This window comes from Canis lupus, chromosome X (genome assembly GCF_003254725.2).
Source record: "Canis lupus dingo isolate Sandy chromosome X, ASM325472v2, whole genome shotgun sequence".
Taxonomy (NCBI): Eukaryota; Metazoa; Chordata; class Mammalia; order Carnivora; family Canidae; genus Canis; species Canis lupus.
Window position 1 is genome coordinate 65,936,181 of NC_064281.1, and position 21,949 is coordinate 65,958,129.

The 21,949-nt window shown below is 39.3% G+C and overlaps 1 protein-coding gene and 1 pseudogene across 12 annotated transcripts in view; one reads left to right on the forward strand and one right to left on the reverse strand.

Moving 5' to 3' along the window:
- The window catches only part of APOOL (apolipoprotein O like), a 240,886-nt gene that overhangs the window by 19,685 nt on the left and 199,252 nt on the right, over positions 1–21,949 (forward strand). For 10 of the 12 annotated variants that reach the window (XM_049107860.1, XM_049107868.1, XM_025431843.3 and 7 more), the window contains one exon: positions 10,925–11,026. The exons of 1 other annotated variant lie outside the window; for it this stretch is intronic. In XM_049107860.1, coding sequence (XP_048963817.1) covers positions 10,925–11,026 — 102 coding nt within the window. Of the gene's footprint in view, positions 1–849; positions 996–10,924; positions 11,027–21,949 lie in introns of all 12 variants that reach the window. One more of the 12 variants, XM_049107861.1, reaches the window with a different exon arrangement.
- On the reverse strand, positions 12,734–13,829 carry LOC112649063 (vacuolar protein sorting-associated protein 72 homolog; annotated as a pseudogene).

Sequence of the window (21,949 nt, forward strand, 5' to 3'; positions counted from 1 at the left end):
TTTCATTCAAAGAGTCCTCTTTAATATTTCTTGCAGGGCTGGTTTAGTGGTCAGGAACTCCTTTAGTTTTTGTCTGGGAAACTATCTCCCCTTCTATTCTGACTGATTGATACCTTTGCTGAATAAAGTATTGTTGGCTATATATTTTTCCCATTCAGCACTTTAAATATGTCATGCCACTTACTGCTGACTTCCCACATTTTTTTGAGAAATTTCCAGCTGGCTTAATGAGTCTTCCCTTGTAAGTTAGTTACTTCTTTTATCTTGCTGTTTTTTTCTTCATCCCTGTATTTTGCAAATTTAATTACAATATGTCTGTCTTGTTCTGGGCCTGGTTTTGTTGATTGTGATGGGACTTCTCACTGCCTCTTAGATCTGGATGTGTTTCCTTTCTCAGATTAGGGAAGTTTTCAGCTCTTATCTCCAAAAAAATTTCTGCCCCTTTTTCTCTCTCTTCTTCTGGGACTCTTACACTATGAACGTTCTAAGTCTGTTCTTATGTTACATAATTTTTTCTCTCTTTTGTTCAGCCTCATTATTTTCCATTATTTCGTCTTCTGTTTTTTTTAAGATTTTATTTATTTATTCATGAGAGACACAGAGAGACTGGGAGACAGAGACACAGGCAGAGGGAGAAGCAGGCTCCATGCAGGGAGCCTGATGTGGGACTTGATCCCGGGACTCCAGGATCACGCCCTGGGCCAAAGGCAGGCGCTAATCCACTGAGCCACAGGGATCCCCCCATTATTTTGTTTTCTAGATCACTTACTCATTCCTCTGTTTTTTCCAGCCTGCTGTTCAATATCAATTATAACATTTTAAATTTCTTCTTATTTTTTTTTAATGCAGGGCATGGAGCCCAATGTGGGACTTGAACTTTTGACCATGAAATCAAGACCTGAGCTGAAATCAAGAGTTGGATGCTTTACTAACTGAGCCATTCAGGCGCCTCACATTTTTCATTCCTGACTTCTTAAAATTCTTTTATCTCTGTGGTAATGTCCTCCCTGATGTCTTCCATTCTCTTCTCAACCCCAGCAAGTATCCTTATGATTGTTACTTTACATTTCCATCAGGCATGGTACTTATATTGGTTTGGTTAGATCTCTGGCCCTGAACTTATCTTGTTCTTTCATTTGGGATGAATTCCTCCATCTTGGCATCTTGTCTAAGTCTTCTGTGTTTTAGAAAAGCCCATTATATTTCCTGCTTCTGAGAGTAATGGCTTTATGAAGATGATATAGTGTCTAGGGCCTCTTGCTTCATAGAGTGTCTCTAGTCTCTGCTGTGTGTGCTCTGCTGTTGTGTTTTAGCTGTTCTCTTCTTCAGGCCAGTTATCTCTAGAGGCTTTCCTGAACTGCAGTGGACAGTGTTTGTCCTTGGCCAAGATGTGACACATTTTAACTAGGTGTGCTCCAGTCTGCTCTTTAAATGAGCCCTGATACTACTTCCATTAGAACTGAAGCTCTGTAGAGCTCTCTGGGCTGGACATGTGATGTGAGCAGGGATTTCTGCTAGTCTTCTGGGGAAGGGGTCTGCCATGTTGGGACTGAGGCAGACTGGACTGAGAAGAACAATACTGCCAGAGTGCAGGGGTGTAGGACTTGGTTGTAACCAGGTAAAGCAGCCAGTGTCTGTGCTGTGCTGTTTGCTACAGGTGGCTCTGTGTTTATGCTGAGGGGCAGATCACGGAAATGGAGCCAGCCAACACCTTTTTCTCTGCAGAGGGGTCTGGGTGCTTGCTACTCTCCATGAAGCACTCCGAGAAGAGCAAATAATCTCCCCCCTGTGTGTTCCAGGCCTTTTTCAGATTGCTCTTTCTACACTGTTTGCCTTTGGGTTGTTTACCTGCCCTATCCCCAAGAGCAGGGCAGTGCCCTCTGGTCTGTGTTCCAGCCAAGTCTGCTGCCTTTTAAACTCTGGGCCATAGGGAGGTGGTTCTGGCAAGAGCCTGCACTGGTCTTGTGGGGGAGGGTCTCACCATGCTATGACTGAGGAAGGCTGACCCAGAAGGGCACTCATGCCAGAGCATAGAGGTATGGGACCTGGTTTAAGTAGGTTAAGCAGCCAGTGTTGGGACTTATCTGCTTTCTGCAGGTGGATTTTTGTTTATACTGAGAGGCAGGGGAGGGAAATATCTCCATCCGATTCCTTTGTCTTGGGAGAGGCATCTCTATGAGTGCTACCTCTTAGGGATGTACTCCAAGAAGAGTGACTAATCTCCCTAGTGTGGGCCCCAGGTATTCTCCCTCTCTTCTGCAGTACCCATAGTTCCTTTCTCCCCTTAATCATGTGTCCACACTTCTTATCTTCTTCAGTGTGCCTTCTTCTCTTCCTTTAGTTGAGGAATTTATTCTTTCAGTCTTCAGGCAGGTTTCTGGGGGTATTTAGAATGACTTGATAGTTATCTAGTTGTATTTGTGGGACAAGATGAGCCTAGGGTCTTCCTATTCTACCACCACCTTCTCTTTCAACTAGCATTTCAGTTGTTTGAAGTACACTATTTGATATGCAGTTGTGAAAGGACCAGATTGTATAGGTATATTTTTTGCAGTTTGATTATTTCTTCTTCAGTATCACCATATTTTTCAAGAATTTTGTGAGAAATTGCAGGCAGAGTTTTAAAATTTTCTATTTCAGCAAATTATCTGCTTTTCATGTATCAGTATAATGAATAATGGCATAACTGTTAGACTCTGCTGTTTTCTGTGGATTTAATGATACTTTATCCTCTTTTAGATGATTCGCCCATTCATTATTTTCTGAAGAAAATAAGCACCATTATATATACACGTCTTTTTTTAGTGACTCACTGATGATTAAAACTGTACCTTTGTTTAAGACGTTTATGTTGCTGTCAAGAAATAGCTCTTAGGCTATTGCTGCAAAATGCAGCATTAACACCTTTTCTTGTTTTATTTTTAGTCCGAAAGAAATACAATAGTATTTCTGTTAGAGTAGACGATGAGTTCAGTAGCATTTGCCATTGTCAGAAACTTTATTACCCTTGGAAAGTGCATTACAGAAGTAACTAAAAGGGAATTAAAATATGCTTTCATGAGCAAGTATGGCTAGATGGGTCCTGTATGACCCAAGGAAGTAGAACCAGGACCAATGAAAAGTATATGGGCATGCGTTTCAGTTTAGTGTATGGAAGAACTTTCTCATAGAGCTGTAAGAGGATGAAATGATCTATCAGTGGAGTTTCCCGTTATTGAAGGTGGTCATACATAAACTGGAGGAATTCAAAATGAGAGAGATGGTTGGACAAGGAGACCTTTAAGATCACTTTGCATTGTGAGATTGAAACTCCAGTACAGGGACACCTGGGTGGCTCAGTGGTTGAGCCTTTGGCTCAGGACATGATCCTGAGGTTCTGGTATCGAGTTCCCCATCAGGTTCCCCCTGGGGAGCCTGCTTCTCCCTCTTCCTGTGTCTCTGCCTCTCTATTATGAATAAATAAATAAAATTTTTTAAAAAAGAAACTCTAGTACAAAGAAGATGATGTGCCTGAGATACAACCTTGTATTTTGAAGCCAATCTGTCTTTTGCCATTTTATGTTGGATTTAATATTCATTAGTTTATTCAGGAGCAATGCTTGATTTTTCAAGCCAATTTATATTCCTTCCATCTCCTACAGGATGATACTTCGGAAGAGGCTAAACTTTATCAGTTGTATAGTTATACTCCTATGTTTGTTTACCTCAGGAGTATTTGTATATTAGGTCTGTGGATAACAAAAATCACCCAGAAAGAATAGTACTGATATAGTCACTCACAGTCCTCCCTCCCTTGCTGATAACTCAAGCTATTAGCCCTTCAGGTCTACCAAAGGAAGGAGAGGGAGAAAGAAGGAAAAATAAGAAGGTAAAATAAAACTGTAAAATCAATTAGAACATATAGTTGCTGAAAAAAATAAAGGAGTGGAAGAAAGAGATAGAGAAGAAAGCAAAAAATGGGAGCAATTGGAGATGAGTAATCTACTTTTTCCTTTACTGGTGATGGTAGTCTATAACTTCCCTCTCTTTCCCACACAGGTCTTGTGCTCTAAAGTCAAACAGCCATGTGGTGTTGAGGTTTTTCTTGTGAACAGTTCTTAAAAGACACCAACCCTAAATTGAAAGGAAAACTCCTTTTCATCTATTTCCAACTCCCTCCATTTCTTTAGCTTTTGACCTCCACAAAATGAAACTGAAAAAAACATATGTATTTAAGCAGTATAGTATACAGGAATATTTTTCTGTAAAGCTTCCTTAATAAAGGTATTATTGACCATTCTAGCTAAAAGTACATCAGTTTAGATAGAAAGTTATTATATTTTAAAACACTTATTTGTTATAGTATAATAATCATCACATTAATTTGACCAAGAAATTTTATCATGGCACATGCAAAATAGAATGCTGTTTCCTGTAAGAAAGAATCTGGCTTGTTCTTTTGTCCACTCAGATATAATCTTCAGAGGGCTGAAATTTAGTCAAAAAGTGTGTCATAAGAATACTACCTTCCATTTATTTAGCACAACAGACTTTATAAAACTTCATCTATAAGTTATATATATATACATATATATATAATATGTGACTCATAAATTTCCTATAAGAATTTTTAATAAGAGTAATATGCTCTAAGGTATATGTGTATCAGGATAAAAGGTACTCGTGATAAATTTTATTTGTGGTGGGGCTGGATTAATTCGGTCTTAAATGCTTTAGAGAATGTGGAGAGGCCTGCAAACATACTTCAGATTTTGAGAATAACTACATTTGGGGGGGACCATAGTTCTACTTCTTATTAGATTCTCAAAAAGTTAACACCACTGAATCAGTCTTACAATTTCAGATTACCTTTAGGGCCTTCAGTTATCATTTACCTCCATAGATGTTTCGCACACAGACATTCATAAAACATAAAAGAACTTGCTAGATTACCTATGTATACTGCTTTATCTAAACCTGTGAATTATTACTTAGTTTTGAGGTCGTTGGTCCTACAAAGCCCTTGGGGTACAAAGAGGTATAAAACTACTGACAGGGAGCCTATATTTTATTTTTTTATTTTTAAAATATTTTCTTTATTTATTTGAGACAGCACTAGCGGGGAGGGAGAGGGAGAAGCAGGCTCCCTGATGAGCAGGGAGCACGACTTGGGGCTCAATCCCAGGACTCTGGGATCATGACCTCAGCTGAAGGCAGATGCTTAACTGATTGAGCCACCTAGGTGCCCAAGGAGCCTACATTTTAGCAGAAAAATAAACTGCATACATTTTAAAAGGTAAATTATAACAGATTTACTTAATACTAAATTAGTGGAGCTATATCAATTCAGAGGGATGGCTTTGAGTGAGCTAATGGAACGGCAGGGTTTATAAAGATAAATGTATTCATATAACAAATATTTTTTGAATACCTGCTTTGTGCCAGGCACTGTTAGGTGCAGGAGATGGGAAGACATTTTATCAGGAAAAATGGAGTGAAGGTACTGAGGAAGGAATGTGTTTGACATGTTGGGGCCTTGGGGCCTAAAAAAATTAATTTGGCTAAGGTCAGAGGTGTATAGGGAAGGGTAGAGTAATCGTTGATTGTTGTTGAGCCAGGAGAACAAAATGGTATTTTAGAAAGATTAATTTAGCTTTCCCATATACTTTATTTAATCTTCTTTTGAAATTTAGTAGCAACTGAATTTTACACTGACAGCACCTTGAAAATCATCTCTTATTAGAGTGTTACTTTTCAAGTAAATAGAATGCTCTCAGTATTCCTTTCTCACATCCCCACAAAGTAGATAATAGCCTAATTTCTTTCCTATATATAGCACATACAGGTGTGTATATGTGTGTGTAAAATGGAGCTGTTTGGTGTTTTCTTTTAAATTCAGTTCCTGATTTTGACAACCATTAGTATTTGATCCTGATTAGCATTCTGACTAAAGTTGAATTTGCTAGTCTGTTGTGCCATTTCTGGAGGAGTTTCTTAAATTGTAAATTTGTGTAACTCCTATATTCCCTGTGTATATTTTTATTTAAAATTTTCTGTTTCTTTAATTTTTATTTAAAATAAACTTTTTACACTTCCAGGTGTTATTCAAAATAATTATAATTATTGAGTGTTTAGAAATTCCAAAATAGTTTTGTTCTTTCATACATCATAATTAAACAGTGCTTTATTAATGCTTTAACATTAATATTCTATAATTTAATAATGTAGTAAAAGCCATATCTATCCAGGTCAAACTGGGCTGGGCAGTTACTTGTTCTGGCTAACTTAAGATAGGCTTTATAAGTGCTAGAGCTTTAATTCAGATGAAGATTATAATTCACGTGTACCAGGTACGTCCCATCCATCTTAAACTTTGCCAGTTCTAATATGCTTTATGCTGTATGTTATTCCTAACAAATAACAATATACAATATGCAAATGCAAATACAAATACAATGAACCTCAATGGGTATTGGACACAGAAATAACCTTAGAATTAATGCTATATTAAAAAGGTTTCTGGTGTCATTTACTTTTGTCCCATAGACGTGAAATAAAGTATATATATAATTTCTTAGCTTTGTGGACAGTGTAACATTCTCAATAAACCAAAGGCAGCTTTTTTCTTAGTGCTTTTCTGCCCTCTAAAGGTCACTACTGGTATTTGTGTCCTTTTGCTTCTCCTTTTACATTGAAAATATTAGTAGGCTTTCTGCACCATTACAGAATACTTTCTGATGCATAGTAGGCATTCAAAAATATTGTTTACTCCTTTATTGTTACTAATGTATTAGTATTAGAGCACTAATAATATTTTATGAGCACTTTCATCTTCACATTCCTTCTCTTTTGCAGATGTGCTGCAGGTCACTACTTTCTCTTAGTGTTCCTCAATATTTAATTTCCAAGAAAAGACTGGACATCGTACACCTTTTAAAATGGCATGATCTATCTATCATCTATCTATCTAGCTAGCTAGCTATTATATATATTTAAAGGAGACAAAACAATAAGCAGATGCTTAACTATAGGGAACAAACAGGGTTACCAGAGGGGAGGTGGTAGGGGAATAGGTGAAATAGGTGAAGAGCATTAAGAGTACACTTATCTTGACAAACACTGAGAAATACATGAAATTGTTGAATTACTATACTGTACACCTGAAACTAATACAACACTATTTGTTAATTAACTACACTGGAATTAAAATAAAAATATATTTTTGGCAGCCCAGGTAGCTCAGTGGTTTGGCGCTGCCTTCAGACCAGGGCATGATCCTGGAGACCTGGGATCGAGTCCCACGTCAGGCTCCCTGCATGGAGCTTGCTTCTCCCTCTGCCTGTCTCTGCCTCTCTCTCTCTCTCCCTGTGTCTCTCATAAATAAATAAAATCTTAAATTAAAAAAATATATTTTTTAATTTTAATATTTTTTAATTAAAGTTTGATTTGTCAACATATAGTATGACACCCAGTGCTCATCCTGTCAAGTGCCCTTCTCAGTGCCCGTCACCCAGTCACCCCATCTCCCCACCTGCCTTCCCTTCCATTACCCTTTGTTTGTTTCCCAGAGTTAGGATTCTCTCATGTTTTGTCACCTTCCCTAATCTCACTCATTTTCCCTCCTTTCCCCTATAATTCCTTTCAATATTTCTTATATTCCCCGTATGAGTGATATGATTATTGTTTTACTCCAGTTGACTTACTTCACTCAGTATAATACCCTCCAGTTCTATCGATGCCAAAGCAAATGGTGGGTATTCGTTATTTCTAATGGCTGAGTAATTTCAATTGTATATATAGACCACATCTTCTTTATCCATTCATCTTTCAACTTTTTGTTTTGATAGAGTCACTTTATATCTAGTAATGCATTTTTTATATTCCCCAAATGAATGAGACCATATAATGTTTGTCCTTCTCCAGCTGACTTATTTCACTCTACATAATACCCTCCAGTTCCATCCATGTTGGAACAAATGGTGGGTATTTGTCATTTCAAATGGCTGAGTGATATTCCATTGTATACATAAACCACATCTTCTTTATCCATTCATCTTTTGATGGACACCGAGGCTCCTTCCACAGTTAGGCTATTGTGGACACTGCTGTTATGAACATTGAGGTACAGGTGTCCTGGTGTTTCACTGCATCTGTATCTTTGAGGTAAATCCCCAGTAGTGCAATTGCTGGGTTGTAGGGTAGCTCTATTTTTAACTCTTTGAGGAACCTCCACACAGTTTTCCAGAGTGGCTGCACCAGTTCACATTCCCACCAACACTGCAAGAGGGTTCCCTTTTCTCCACATCCTCTCCAACATGTGTGGTTTCCTGCCTTGTTAATTTTCGCCATTCTCACTGGTGTGAGGTGGTATCTCATTGTGGTTTTGATTTGTATTTCCCTGATGGCAAGTGATGTGGAGAATTTTCTCATGTGCTTCTTGGCCATGTCTTTGTCTTCCTCTGTGAAATTTTTGTTCATGTCTTTTGCCCATTTCATGATTGGATTGTTTGTTTCTTTGGTGTTGAGTTTAAGAAGTTCTTTATAGATCTTGGATACTAGCCCTTTGTCTGATATGTCATTTGCAAATATCTTCTCCCATTCTGTAGGTTGTCTTTTAGTTTTGTTAACTGTTTCTTTTGCTGTGCAGAAGCTTTTGGTCTTGATGAAGTCCCAATAGTTCATTTTTGCCAAGTAGTTCAGTTAATCTAGACTCTGGAGTACTGGATCATAAATATTGAACAATACCTATGAATTTATTTTATAGTCTATATATTATTTATTCTGTGAAGTAAGATGAATATACTCTGAGAAGATTAGGGTAATTGAAGATTTTTTAGCTATTAACATACTTCAAAAGAGTTTTTTTGTATCTAAGGAATAAGATCTAATCATGTATTTTTAAAATAGCTTTTAAATGTGAGAATTGACATTCTTTAATCACTTCAGAGATACATGAACAAAATTTCTCAGTTGTATGGGAAAGCATCCTTGATGGCCTTAGTTTTAATAATTTTTTATTGAAAAATGACATAGATATGATGTAGAAATCTTATTACTGAATACCAAGTAGAAGAAATCAAAAGTGATGTCTTTTGGGAAGGCAGGCCTAGATAAATTATTCTGTGATGCTGACATATGTACCAGAGGGAGAGGCTTGAAGGGAAAATAACAGTGAACAAAATTTTTATTAGTACTGCATTTTCATTTTACCCTGTCTGGAGTCTCAGCCTCAATCAGAGTCATGCCTGGCTTAAAGAGGAAAAGCCTAACTAGTGGCTGTAGCTTCCCTTATTCTGCTCAGGAAATATTGAAGAAGTGTCAGAAATGAAGTATAGGCACTATCACTGTTAATAGAGAACATTTAGTGTCCTTTGGCTAGTATTTCTTCCAGTTCTTGTATACTTTCCCTTTTGTGTAAGCCAAAGAGACCTCTCTTCCTCTGGATGTCCTTTGTTGATTTCAGCAAGCATCCTTTCTTCTGTAAAAAATCAAGCTCTTAAAATATTTGTTCTCTGGAAAACTTTTCATTTGGCCTTAAATGGATAATCTTTGGGGATTATTTTGATACCTGAATGAACACTGGAGCACTTTGTTCTTAGAGCCAGTGATTTTCCTGCATTCTTTTTTAAAAAAATTATGTATTTATTTTAGAGAGAGAGAAAGAGAGCATAAGCAGGAAGGGCAGAAGGAGAGGGAAAGACTCTCAAGCAGACTCCGTGCTCAGTGCAGAGCCTGACACCAGGCTTGATGTCACAACACTGAGATCACGACCTTAGCCAAACCAAGAGTTGTTACTTAACCAACTCTGCCACCCAGGTGCCTCTTTCCTGCATTCTTAATCTAGATCAAGTTACATCCAAAACAAAATTCACTTTGGCTTTAGATTAAGTGTGAGATTCGTAAAAAGGAATATAAAAGATAGTGAAAGGGAATAAAGGGGAAAGGAGGAAAAATGAGTGGGAAATATCAGAGAGGGTGACAACATGAGAGACACCTAAGTCTGGGAAATGAACAAGGGGTAGTGGAGGGGGAGGTGGGAAGGGTGATGGGGTGACTGGGTGACGGGCACTGAGTGGGGCACTTGATGGGATGAGCACTGGGTGTTATACTATATGTTGGCAAATCAAACTCCAATAAAAAATTTAAAAATCTTTAAAAGATTTTATTTATTTATTCATTAGAGACACACAGAGAGAGAGAGGCAGAGACACAGGCAGAGGGAGAAGCAGGTTCCATGCAGGGAGCCTGACGTGGGACTAGATCCCGGGTCTCCAGGATCATGCCCTGGGCTGAAGGTGGCGCTAAACCGCTGAGCCACCAGGGCTGTCCACTAAATAAATTTTTTTTTTAAAAGGAATGCTTTGAAAGGTTAGGAACAAAGGATTTGCAATGGAAGGAAATTATTTTTATAAATAATATAAATATAAATTGTATTTCAGGACACAACTTGAATCATTAGTATTCCAGATCACACTTCTCTTTTAGTTTCTCCATAGCATTTATCAATTTGTAGTATATTAATGTATCTATTGTGTTTATTGCCTGTCTGTGCTCTATTAGAATGTCATCTCCATAAGAGCAAGATTCTTTGTTTTGTTTACTGATATATTCGAAGCACTGAGCCATATATTTGTGTACTGAGTGAATACCATGATCTATCATACTTCATCCCTCAAATTTTGTATTCACTTCTTCTTGGTAATTATGTTATTGGTATATTCCGTATGAATAGACAGTTAACTAATAAAAATAAAACTTTACCATCTAAGATAAGAGAATTTTAGGAATTATACTCTAAAAATGTATGTAGCAATTTGGAGTGCTTGAGTTTTTTTATACTTTCAATAAAACCCATAGTGCTGCTTGGATACTCCCAAAATGTATCAGGAAATGGAGGATGGGGAGCTTTTCAATTAAAAATATCTTTTTGATATATCTTTCTTAGATGGGAAAGCTGACAACCGTACCTGCAGGTCTGATATGTGCATCTATAACTGTGCATGCGGCTAAAGAAGAATACAAAAAGCAGCTTGTAAAACCAGAGCAGGTAATTCATCTACAAAAGTTTGTGAATTTTGTATAATATAAATATGATGCAAAAGCCATGAGTGCTTTTTTTTTCTTATTTATCTCTCTTCATCAGAAATAGAAGTATTTGTTAGGCATACTTTATAAGTTGAAAAAATAGTTGTGGAGTGTGTCAAAATAAACATTGTATTTATTATATTTAAATCAAACAGCTAAAATTCTAACTCCATTGTAAAAAAAATAGTGATTTTTCTTAGTGGATAATCAGTTAGTAGTACAGAATTTTAGTACTTAAAAGCAGTCTGATTTTTCTTCTTGGCAAATTTATACAAGTACACCTAATATTTGAAAACCTTGGTTTAAGGGATGCCTGGGTGGCTCTGTGGTTGAGCGTCTGACTTTGGCCCAGGGCATGATCCTGGAATTCCGGGATCCACTCCCACATCAGGCTCCCTGCAAGGGGCCTGCTTCTCTTTCTGCCTGTGTCTCTGCCTCTCTCTCTCTCTCTGTGTCTCATGAATAAATAAATCTTAAAAAAAAAGAAAACCTTAGTTTAAGAAATTCATTAAGACCTCAGCTTTGAAAATCACCTTAAATGTTTTCTAGGTCAGCCTTCTGTATGGCACTGTAGTCACCTCTACAAGAGGCACACTTAATGGCTATTTATCTTCTTTTAAGATTTTATTTATTCATGAGAGACAGAGAGAGACACACACACACAGGCAGAGGGAGAGAGAGAGAGAGAACAAGAGAGAGACACAGGCAGAGGGAGAAGCAGGTTCCATGCAGGGAGCCTGACCTGGGACTAGATCCCGGCTCTGCAGGTTCATGCCCTGGGCTGAAGGCGGCGCTAAACCGCTAAGCCACCGGGGCTGGCCGCTATTTATCTTCTATAACAATAAAACTCTGGATAAAGGTACCTAAGGTAGTCCATCCATCTTCTAGCAGTTCTCATTCAATTTAAGGTCCTTCTTTTATGTCAAACACAAACCCGTCTCATTAATAAGTTCTATCCTTTGGCCTTGTATCTCTTGGCATTGGTACCATATAGAAAAATTCTCATCACTCTTCCACAAAACAACTCTTCAAATATCAGTTACACCTTAAGTGATCTTGCATCCTAGATATTAGTAGCTTTAACCCTTATATGTCATAACTTAGAGTTCTTGCACTATAATGGCCATTCTTTGCCAATCATGTTTAGAATGGTTAATGTTTTTTTCAGATGACTGTAGGATAAAGTAAGATTCTGACTTCTCTTGTTCTAGATAATATATTTCCATTAATACTGCCTGAGCAATACAAATATACAAATACAAATATATTTGTTTGAATGTCCTTATAATTAGCCTTGCTTATAATCAGATTTTAACAATGACATAGTGAACTTGGAGTTCTCTAAAATTAATTAAACCTCTTTATATGGGCTATCGGTAAGCTCTGTCATTTTCCAGTCTGTACTTACGTATATGGACTTTTTTTACTCCATTACAGGTACAATTATGCCTCTATAACTTGAATCTTATTGATCTAGTCTATCGTACCAGATTGTTGATACCTAATTGTGGCTATTGATTCTATTCACCATTGTACTTTTTTTAAGGGGATCTTTTTCTTTTATTAGATTAAAAAACAGAACAAGGAGGAACTGGGGGAAAGAGATATAGAAAAGGGCTGGGCGAAGCTCAGAGATTACGAAGGGGAGAAGCAGGGAAAGGAGGGGGAACATTTGGAGCCCCAGGTCAGGGCAGGAAAGAGGTTTCTGAAGATCAAACATCTCGTTATTTGATAGCAATTTTCTGGTGCAAGGATTGGGGTCCAGAACCAGGGAGAGGCTTGGGAAGTGCTGAAGCAAGTGTGTGGCAATCCATGGGCAGTGGTGTTCTACTTGTAGGCCTCATGGGTGATCTTAAAGGTTTGAGCAGTGGTGTAGGGGATGTCTGTGACAGGGTCCCAGTACAGGGCTTAGCAGTGCGTCACAAGGCAGACCTCCCAAACAGGGACCTTTCAGGGCTACTCTTGGGGAAACCTTTCTTCCCTTGATTGTCACATCGTCACTGAAAATGGTGAAGGTATAGGAGCAATGAGGAGGAGGGTTGATAGGTCCAATGCTGGCATGGGGAGTCAGTGCAGAAGCTGTGGGAGCAAGCAGTCCTTCCATATTCATGTTCTTTTCTTTAGGGCCTGGCTCCTCAACAGGTAGCACTGCCACTGAATGATATTATGGGCCCAGGGCACATCTGCTTCTTATGCACCTGCTGCTTTTTGTCAACCTGGAGCTGCTCATATATTTCAAGTGAATGTAAGTTGAGCTCCTCTGTGATCCTGGCCTCTCTGAGCAGCTCTTCATGGGTCAGTGGCCACTCACAATGTGGACCCTTTCACTGCCTCTCCAGTACCCAAAGGAATGTCTGTCATGTATGCTTAGTTGTAGACGGACACATGGAATTTCTGTCAGAGCCATTTTCTTCTAGTTCATAGTGGCAGCAGTTCCTTCTTTTATCAGGCCTTCTGAGAGTTACTAGCTGGAGTACTGACTTTTTGAGGTCTCAAGATCTTGAGAAGTTCCTTATATGCTTTGGTGACTACTGGGCACTTCCTTCTTCGCTCTTCCACTTCTCTGTCACTGGATGGTTCATTCCTTTTGTGGATGTCAAAGTCAGAGTCCCCCTAATCCTCTGTCTGACTGGTGCTTTTGCCTTTGATCCTCGTTTATTTCTCAGTTCCTTTGTGATACCCCCATGTGACATCTGGTAGAACTCATCTTCCTCCTCTGACTCCAGGAGCCCAGAAACCCGGATACCCACCCCAGCCAAATGCATAACAAGTCTTGGTAGCAAGACTACACTGCTACCAGCAGCCCCTCATCCAGTGCTTTGTTCACCATTGCACTTTTTATCTTTTCCAGCCTCAATTCACCCCTAAGGTTTACCGGCATGGTTAGAGAAATGTATATAAATCTGAATCTGAATCCTGAGTCCACCACTAACTATTTGGATGATATTAGAATTTTTAATGGTGCCATAAATATTTGGTTGTATGAATATACCATTATCAAAAATAAAACTTCCATAATTTTTTTGAAATTTAGAATATTTCGGGCAGCCCCGGTGGCGCAGCCATTTAGTGCCGCCAGCAGCCCAGGGCGTGATCCTGGAGACCCGGGATTAAGTCCCACGTCTGGCTCTCTGTATGGTGCCTGCTTCTCCCTCTGCCTGTGTCTCTGCCTCTCTCTCTGTCTCTATGAATAAATAAATAAAATCCTTAAAAAAAAGAAATTTAGGATATTTCCAATTATTATGGTATTATAATTAGTGCTTCAATGAAACACTTGGTAGATAAATCTTTATGTACGGCTATAAATATTTCCTTGAAATAAACTTCTAGATACAGAGTTGTAGGCCAGAGAGCATAAAAGTTAACAATACATTGCCAAACTGAATATGCATAAAGTAGTATTCATTTAACAAAAGTTTTTTTTTCCTGACTTCCTCTTGTATGTATATGAGGAAGTGTTATAAGCACTGGGTAGACTTTTATTAATTTTCATTTGAAGTCTGTGATAGTCAGTTCCCTACATGCTAACTCTCAGTTTTCTCTCTTTATTAATCTTAGAGTGATGATTTTAAGCATACTTTGACACACTCATCCTTAAAAAGCTGAAAATCTAGGTAGGAGACTAGGTAGCATGGTCCTGCATAGCTGCGTTTACATATTTCTGAATTAAAAAAAAATTTGTGCTATTTACTAATTATAAAATACATGGAATTCCTTATTTATTTTATTCCACAATACATTTTATTTTTAATTTATTTTTCATTCTTTTTCTAAATTTAAATTCAATTAGCCAAAATATAGTACATACTTAGTTTCTTTTCTTTTATTTGTATATTTTTTATTGGAGTTCAATTTGCCAACATATAGCATAACACCCAGTGCTCATCCTGTCAAGTGCCCCCCTCAGTACCCAACACCCAGTCACCCCAATCCCCTGCCCGCCACCCTTTCCACCACCCCTTGTTCATTTCCCAGAGTTAGGTGTCTTTTATGTTCTGTCACCCTCACTGATATTTCCCATTCGTTTTTTCTCCTTTCCCCTTTATTCCCTTTCATATTTTTTATATTCCCCAAATGAATGAGACCATATAATGTTTGTCGTTCTCCAATTGACTTGCTTCACTCAGCATAATACCCTCCAGTTCTATCCATGTTGAAGCAAATGGTGGGTATTTGTCGTTTCTAATGGCTTAGTAATATTCCATTTTGTGTGTGTGTGTGCGTGTGTGTGTCTGCATGTGTGTGTGTGTGTGTGTATATATATATATATATATCTCACATCTTCCTTATCTATTCATCTTATGATGGACACTGAGGCTCCTTCCACAGTTAGGCTATTGTGGACATTGCTGCTATAAACATTGGGGTGCAGGTGTCCTGCCGCTTCATTGCATCTATATCTTTGGGGTAAATCCCCAGCAGTGCAATTGCTGGGTTGTAGGGCAGATCTATTTTTAACTCTTTGAGTAACCTCCACACAGTTTTGCAGAGTGGCTGCACGAGTTCACACTCCCACCAAAAGTGCAAGCAAGAGGGTTCCCCTTTCTCCACATCCTCTCCAACATTTGTTGTTTCCTGTCATGTTAATTTTTGCCATTCTCACTGGTGTGAGGTGGTATCTCATTGTGGTTTTGATTTGTATTTCCCTGATGGCAAGTGATGCAGAGCATTTTCTCCTGTGCTTGTTGGCCATGTGTATGTCTTCTTTGGTGAAATTTCTGTTTATGTATTTTGCCCATTTCATGATTGGATTGTTTGTTTCTTGGCTGTTGAGTTTAATAAGATCTTGGATACTAGCCCTTTATCTGATACATCATTTGCAAATATCTTATCCCATTCTGTAGGTTGTCTTTGAGTTTTGTTGACTGTTTCTTTTGCTGTGCAAAAGCTTCTTATCTTGATGAAGTTTCAATAGTTCATTTTTGCTTTTGTTTCTCTTGCCTTCCTGAATGTATCTTGCAAGAATTTGCTGTGGCCGAGTTCAAAAAGGGTGTTGCCTGTGTTCTCCTTTAGGATTTTGATGGATTCATGTCTCCCATTTAGATCTTTCATCCATTTTGAGTTTATCTTTGTGTATGGTGTAAGACAATGGTCTAGTTTCATTCTTCTGCATGTGGCTGTCCAATTTTCCCAGCACCATTTATTGAAAAGACTTTTTTCCAGTGGATAGTCTTTCCTGCTTTGTCGAATATTAGTTGACGATAAAGTTGAGGGTCCACTTCTGGATTCTCTATTCTGTTCCATTGATCTATGTGTCTGTTTTTGTGCCAGTACCACACTGTCTTGATGATCACAGCTTTATAGTACTACTTGAAATATGGCATCGTGATGCCCCTGTCTGGCTTTCTTTTTCAATATTCCCCTGGCTATTCGGGGTTTTTTATGATTCCACACAAATCTTAAGATGATTTGTTCCAACTCTATGAAGAAAGTCCATGGTATTTTGATAGGGATTGCATTAAATGTGTAAATTGCCCTGGGGAGCATTGACATTTTCACAATATTAATTCTTCCAATCCATGACTATGGAATATTTTTCCATCTCTTTGTGTCTTCCTCAATTTCTTTCAGAACTGTTCTATACTTTTTAGGGTATAGATCCTTTACCTCTTTGGTTTGGTTTATTCCTAGGTATCTTATCTTTTTGGGTGCAACTATAAATGGGATGGACTCTTTAATTTCTCTTTCTTCAGTCTCACTGTTAGTGTATAGAAATGCCACTGATTTCTGGGCATTGATTTTGTATCCTGCCATGCTGCCGAATTGCTGTATGAGTTCAAGCTATCTTGGGGTGAAGGCTTTTGGGTTTTCTATGTATAGTATCATGTCATCTGCGAAGAGGGAGAGTTTGACTTCTTCTTTGCCAATTTGAATTTCTTTTATTTCTTTTTGTTGCCTGATTGCTGAGGCTATGACTTCTAGTACTATGTTGAATAGTATTGGTGAGAGTGGACATCCCTGTCGTGTTCCTGATCTTCCGGGAAAGGCTCCCAGTGTTCCCCCATTGAGAATGATATTTGCTGTGGGCTTTTCATAGATGGCTTTTAAGATGTCGAGGAATGTTCCCTCTATCCCTCCCCTCTGAAGAGTTTTGATCAGGAATGGATGCTGTATTTTGTCAAATGCTTTCTCTGCATCTATAGAGAGGATCATATGGTTCTTGTTTTTTTCTCTTGCTTATATGATAAATCACATTGATTGTTTTACGAGTGTTGAACCAGCCTTGCATCCCGGGGATAAATCTCACTTCGTCACAGTGAATAATCTTAAGGTACTGTTGGATCCTATTCGCTAGTATCTTGCTGAGAATATTTGAATCCATGTTCATCAGGGATATTGGTCTATAATTCTCCTTTTTGGTGGGGTCTTTGTCTGATTTTGGAATTAAGGTGATGCTGGCCTCGTAGTACGAGTGGAAGTATTCCATCTCTTTCTATCTTTGTGAACAGCTTTAGTAGAATAGGTAGTGTTCTTTAAACGTTTGATAGAATTCCCCCCGGGAATCAATCTGGCCCTGGACTTTTGTGTCTTGGGAGGTTTTTGATGATTGCTTCAATTTCCTCCATGGTTATTGGCCTGTGCAGGTTTTCTATTTTTTCCTGTTCCAGTTTGGGTAGTTTGTGGTTTTCCAGAAATGCGTCCATTTCTTCTAGATTACCTAATTTATTGGCGTATAGCTGCTCATAATATGTTTTAAAAATCGTTTATATTTCCTTGGTGTTGGTGGTGATCTCCTTTCTCATTCATTATTTTATTAATTTGAGTCTTCTCTCTCTTCTTTTTAATAAGGCTGGCTAATGGTTTATTTATCTTACTAATTTGTTCAAAGAACCAACTCCTTGTTTTGTTGATCTGTTCCACAGTTCTTCTGGTCTCATTTCATTGAGATCTGCTCGAGTCTTTATTTTCTTCTTCTGCTGGGTGTAGGATATATTTGCTGTCTTTTCTCTAGCTCCTTTAGGTGGAAGGTTAGCTTTTTTCCTTCCAGTTTTTGAATGGATGCTTGTATTGCGATGTATTTCCCCCTCAGGACTGCTTTTGCTGTCCCACAGATTTTGAACGGTTGTATCTTCATTCTCATTAGTTTCCATGATTTTTTTTAATTCTTCTCTAATTTCCTGGTTAACCCTTTCATCTTTAGCAGGATGTTCCTTAACCTCCACGTGTTTCAAATCCTTCCAAACTTCTTGTGATTTAGTTCTAATTTCAAAGCTTTATAGTCTGAAAATACGCAGAGGAAGATCCCATTCTTTTGGTATCGGTTAAGACCTGATTTGTGACCCAGTATGTGGTCTATTCTGGAGAAAGTTCCATGTGCACTTGAGAGGAATATGTATTCAGTTGGGTTTGTATGTAAAGTTCTGTATGCATGTGTTAAATCCATCTGGTCCATTGTATCATTTAAAGCTCTTGTTTCTTTGGAGATGTTTTGTTTAGAATACCTGTCGATTATAGAAAGCGCTAGATTGAAGTCACCAAGTATAAGTGTCTTATTATCTAAGTATGTCTTAACTTTGGTTATTAATTGATTTAAATATTTGGCAGCTCCCACATTCGGGGCATATATATTGATGATTGTTAAGTCCTCTTGTTGGATAGAACCGTTAAGTATGATATAGTGTCCCTCTTCATTTCTCACTACAGTCTTTAGGGTAAATTTTAGTTTATTTGATATAAGGATAGCTACCCCTGCTTTCTTTTGAGGACCATTTGAATGTACATCGTTCTCCAGCCTTTTATTTTCAGGGTGTAGGTGTCCTTCTGTCTAAAATGAGTCTCTTGTAGGCAGCAAATAGATGGGTCCTGCTTTTTTATCCAGTTTGAAACCCTGCGCCTTTTGATGGGGTCATGAAGCCCATTGACATTCAGAGTTACTATTGAACGATATGAGTTTAGTGTCATCATGATACCTATTCAGTCCCTGTTTTTTGTGGAATGTTCCATTGGACTTCTTCTTAAAGGGGAATTTTGAGAGTCCCCCTTAAAATTTCTTGCAGAGCTTGTTTGGAGGTCACATATTCTTTCAGTTCCTGCCTGTCTTGGAAGCTATTTATCTCTCCTATTCTGAATGAGAGCCTTGCTGGCTAAAGTATTCTTGGCTGCATGTTTTTCTCATTTAGAACCCTGAATATATCCTGCCAGCCCTTTCTGGCCTGCCAGGTCTCTGTGGTGAGGTCTGCTGTTAATCTGATATTTCTCCCCATATACATTAGGGATCTCTTGTCTCTTGCTGCTTTAAGGATCTTCTCTTTATCTTTGGAATTTGCAAGCTTCACTATTAAATGTCGAGGTGTTGAACGGTTTTTATTGATTTTAGGGGGGGGATCTCTCTATTTCCTGGATCTGAATGCCTGTTTCCCTTCCCAGATTAGGAAAGTTTTCAGCTATGATTTGTTCAAATACATATTCTGGACCTCTGTCCCTTTTGGTGCCCTCGGGAACTCCAATTAAACGTGGGTTTTTCTTCCTCAGGCTGTCATTTATTTACCTTAATCTATCCTCATGGTCTTTTAATTGTTTGTCTCTTTTTTCCTCAGTTTCCCTCTTTGCCATCAACTTGTCTTCTATATCACTCACTCGTTCTTCCACCTCGTTAACCCTCATCGTTAGGACTTCTAGTTTGGATTGCATCTCATTCAATTGATTTTTAATTTCTGCCTGATTAGATCTAAATTCTGCAGTCATGAAGTCTCTTGAGTCCTTTATTCTTTTTTCTAGAGCCAGCAGTAGCTTTATAATAGTGCTTGTGAATTGGCTTTCTGACATTGAATTGTAATCCTGATTTTGTAACTCTGTGGTAGAGAGATCTGTTTCTGATTCTTTCTTTTGAGGGGAGTTTTTCCTTCTAGTCATTTTTCTCAGTGCAGCGTGTCCAAAAACAAGTTGTATTGGGAAAAGGAGAAAAAGAGAGGAGAGAAAGAAGGAAAGAAAAGAGAAAAAGAAAAAAGCAAAAAGGAAGAAAAAAGGTAAAGAGAATAAAAAGAGAAAGAAGAAAACGGCGGGGGGAAGCAAACAGAAATCAAAAAGCAAAAAAAAAAAAAAATAAAGCACGGTGGAGGATCTTCTGATTCTGTATACTTTAAGTCCCTTGACTTCCCCTGGAACTTGTCTGTCTATCTGATCTTCTGGGGGAGGGGCATATTTTGTCTGATTTTCAGGTGTTAGCACTTGGGGGAGCTGCTCTGCCCCCTGCCTGGTGCAGGGCTCAATGGGGGTTGTTTACCCTGTGAGGCCCCAGGAGGAACAACCACAGTGGAGGCGGCCAGCTCTGGAGCCCTCGATTCAGCTCTTGCAGTAACTACAGAGCTCTCAGCCTGCAGGGGCCTGGATGCTCCAGGGGCGGGGCCGCTGATCTGCTCAGCTTGGGGTCGCCTGGTGGCAAGAGCGTCCTTGCTGTCCTGGGCCCTCCCGGCCTCTGCCTGTCCCGGGGGAGGCCAGATCCTGGTCTGTGTCCCCGGCGCCCTGTGCTCCCGGGCCTCCGCTGTTGGATTCGTGCTCCCGACCTTGCAGCCCCTCTCCGCGGAGCCTCTGCCCGAGCCCCTCTGAGCTGCTCCCGGATCCAGCTGTGAGCGCGCTGCAGCCCTTTAGGGAGCTCAGCCACGGGGTGTGGCGCGCTCTCCCTGGGCTGCAGGTGCTCTGTTAGTGTTCCTGGGAGCCTGAGGGCATCCCCGCCCCTCCTGGGGTCCTGCTCTAACTCCCTGCGAGCATCTTTCCCACCCGGAAGATTGGTGAAGCTCCTGCTCCTCTGGTCCGGGGCTTTCCTGCCCTGGGGTCACTCGCCCAGGCCTTAGCCTGGCTCCTCGCTGGGCCCCTCCCCCTTGGATGCCTTTTGTTTCTTCTTTTCTTTTTTCCCCCATCTTTCTACCTTGATAGAAGTGTGAACTCTTCTCACTGTAGCATTCCAGCTGTTCTCTCTTTAAATCTCAGGCCGAATTCGTAGGTTTTCAGGATTATTTGATGTTATCTAGGTAATTTGGTGGGGACAGGTGACTTGGGGATCCTACTCTTCCGCCATATTGCCCCACCTCCCTTTTTTATTTTTTAAAAACTTTTAAAAACTTTCTCTCTTTTAGAAAGAGAGCATGGTGGGGGTGCGCAGAGAGAGAAATCTCAAGCAGACTCCCTACTGAGAGTTGGAGCCTGATGTGGGGCTCAAGCCCACAACCCTAAGTCAAAGTCAAGAGTTGGACACTCAACCACTTGAGCCACCCCAGTGCTCCAAGAGGCCCTTTAAAAAGGGAATCTGTTTCCTATAGTGCTTTGAATCTCTTGGATGTTAGTCCCTTTGGTTTTTTAAAAAGGTAGACTTTGGAAGGCTCATCTCTACAGTGCAGATCCCAGGCATTGGGGTGTCAGATGTGGGCTATCAACCCCTCACTCCTCCAGGATAAACACTGGACTTGTTAGATCCTTCTCTATTGTGTGTTGTCTTGACAAGAGTTTGGGTTTTTGGGGAGATTTTGTCTTTGTCTCTCTTACTTGTCTCAATGTGATCTTTTTATCCTTTTTGTGTTGAAGCAGTTCATTTACTTTTCATATAGATTCATTCATGTTTAAGACTGTAATATCTCTGGTTATTTAAAAATTTTTTATATATTTTTATTGGAGTTCCATTTGCCAACATATAGTACAACACCCAGTGCTCATCCCGTCAAGTGCCCTCCTCAGTGCCCCTCACCCAGTCACCCCGTCTCCCCACTCACCTCCCCTTCCACTACCCCTTGTTTGTTTCCCAGGGTTAGGAGTCTTTCATGTTCTGTCACCCTCTCTGATTTTTCCCACTCATTTTCTCTCCTTTCCCCTTTAATCCCTTTCACTATTTTTTATATATTCCCCAAATGAGTGAAACCATATAATGTTTGTGCTTCTCTGATTGACTTACTTC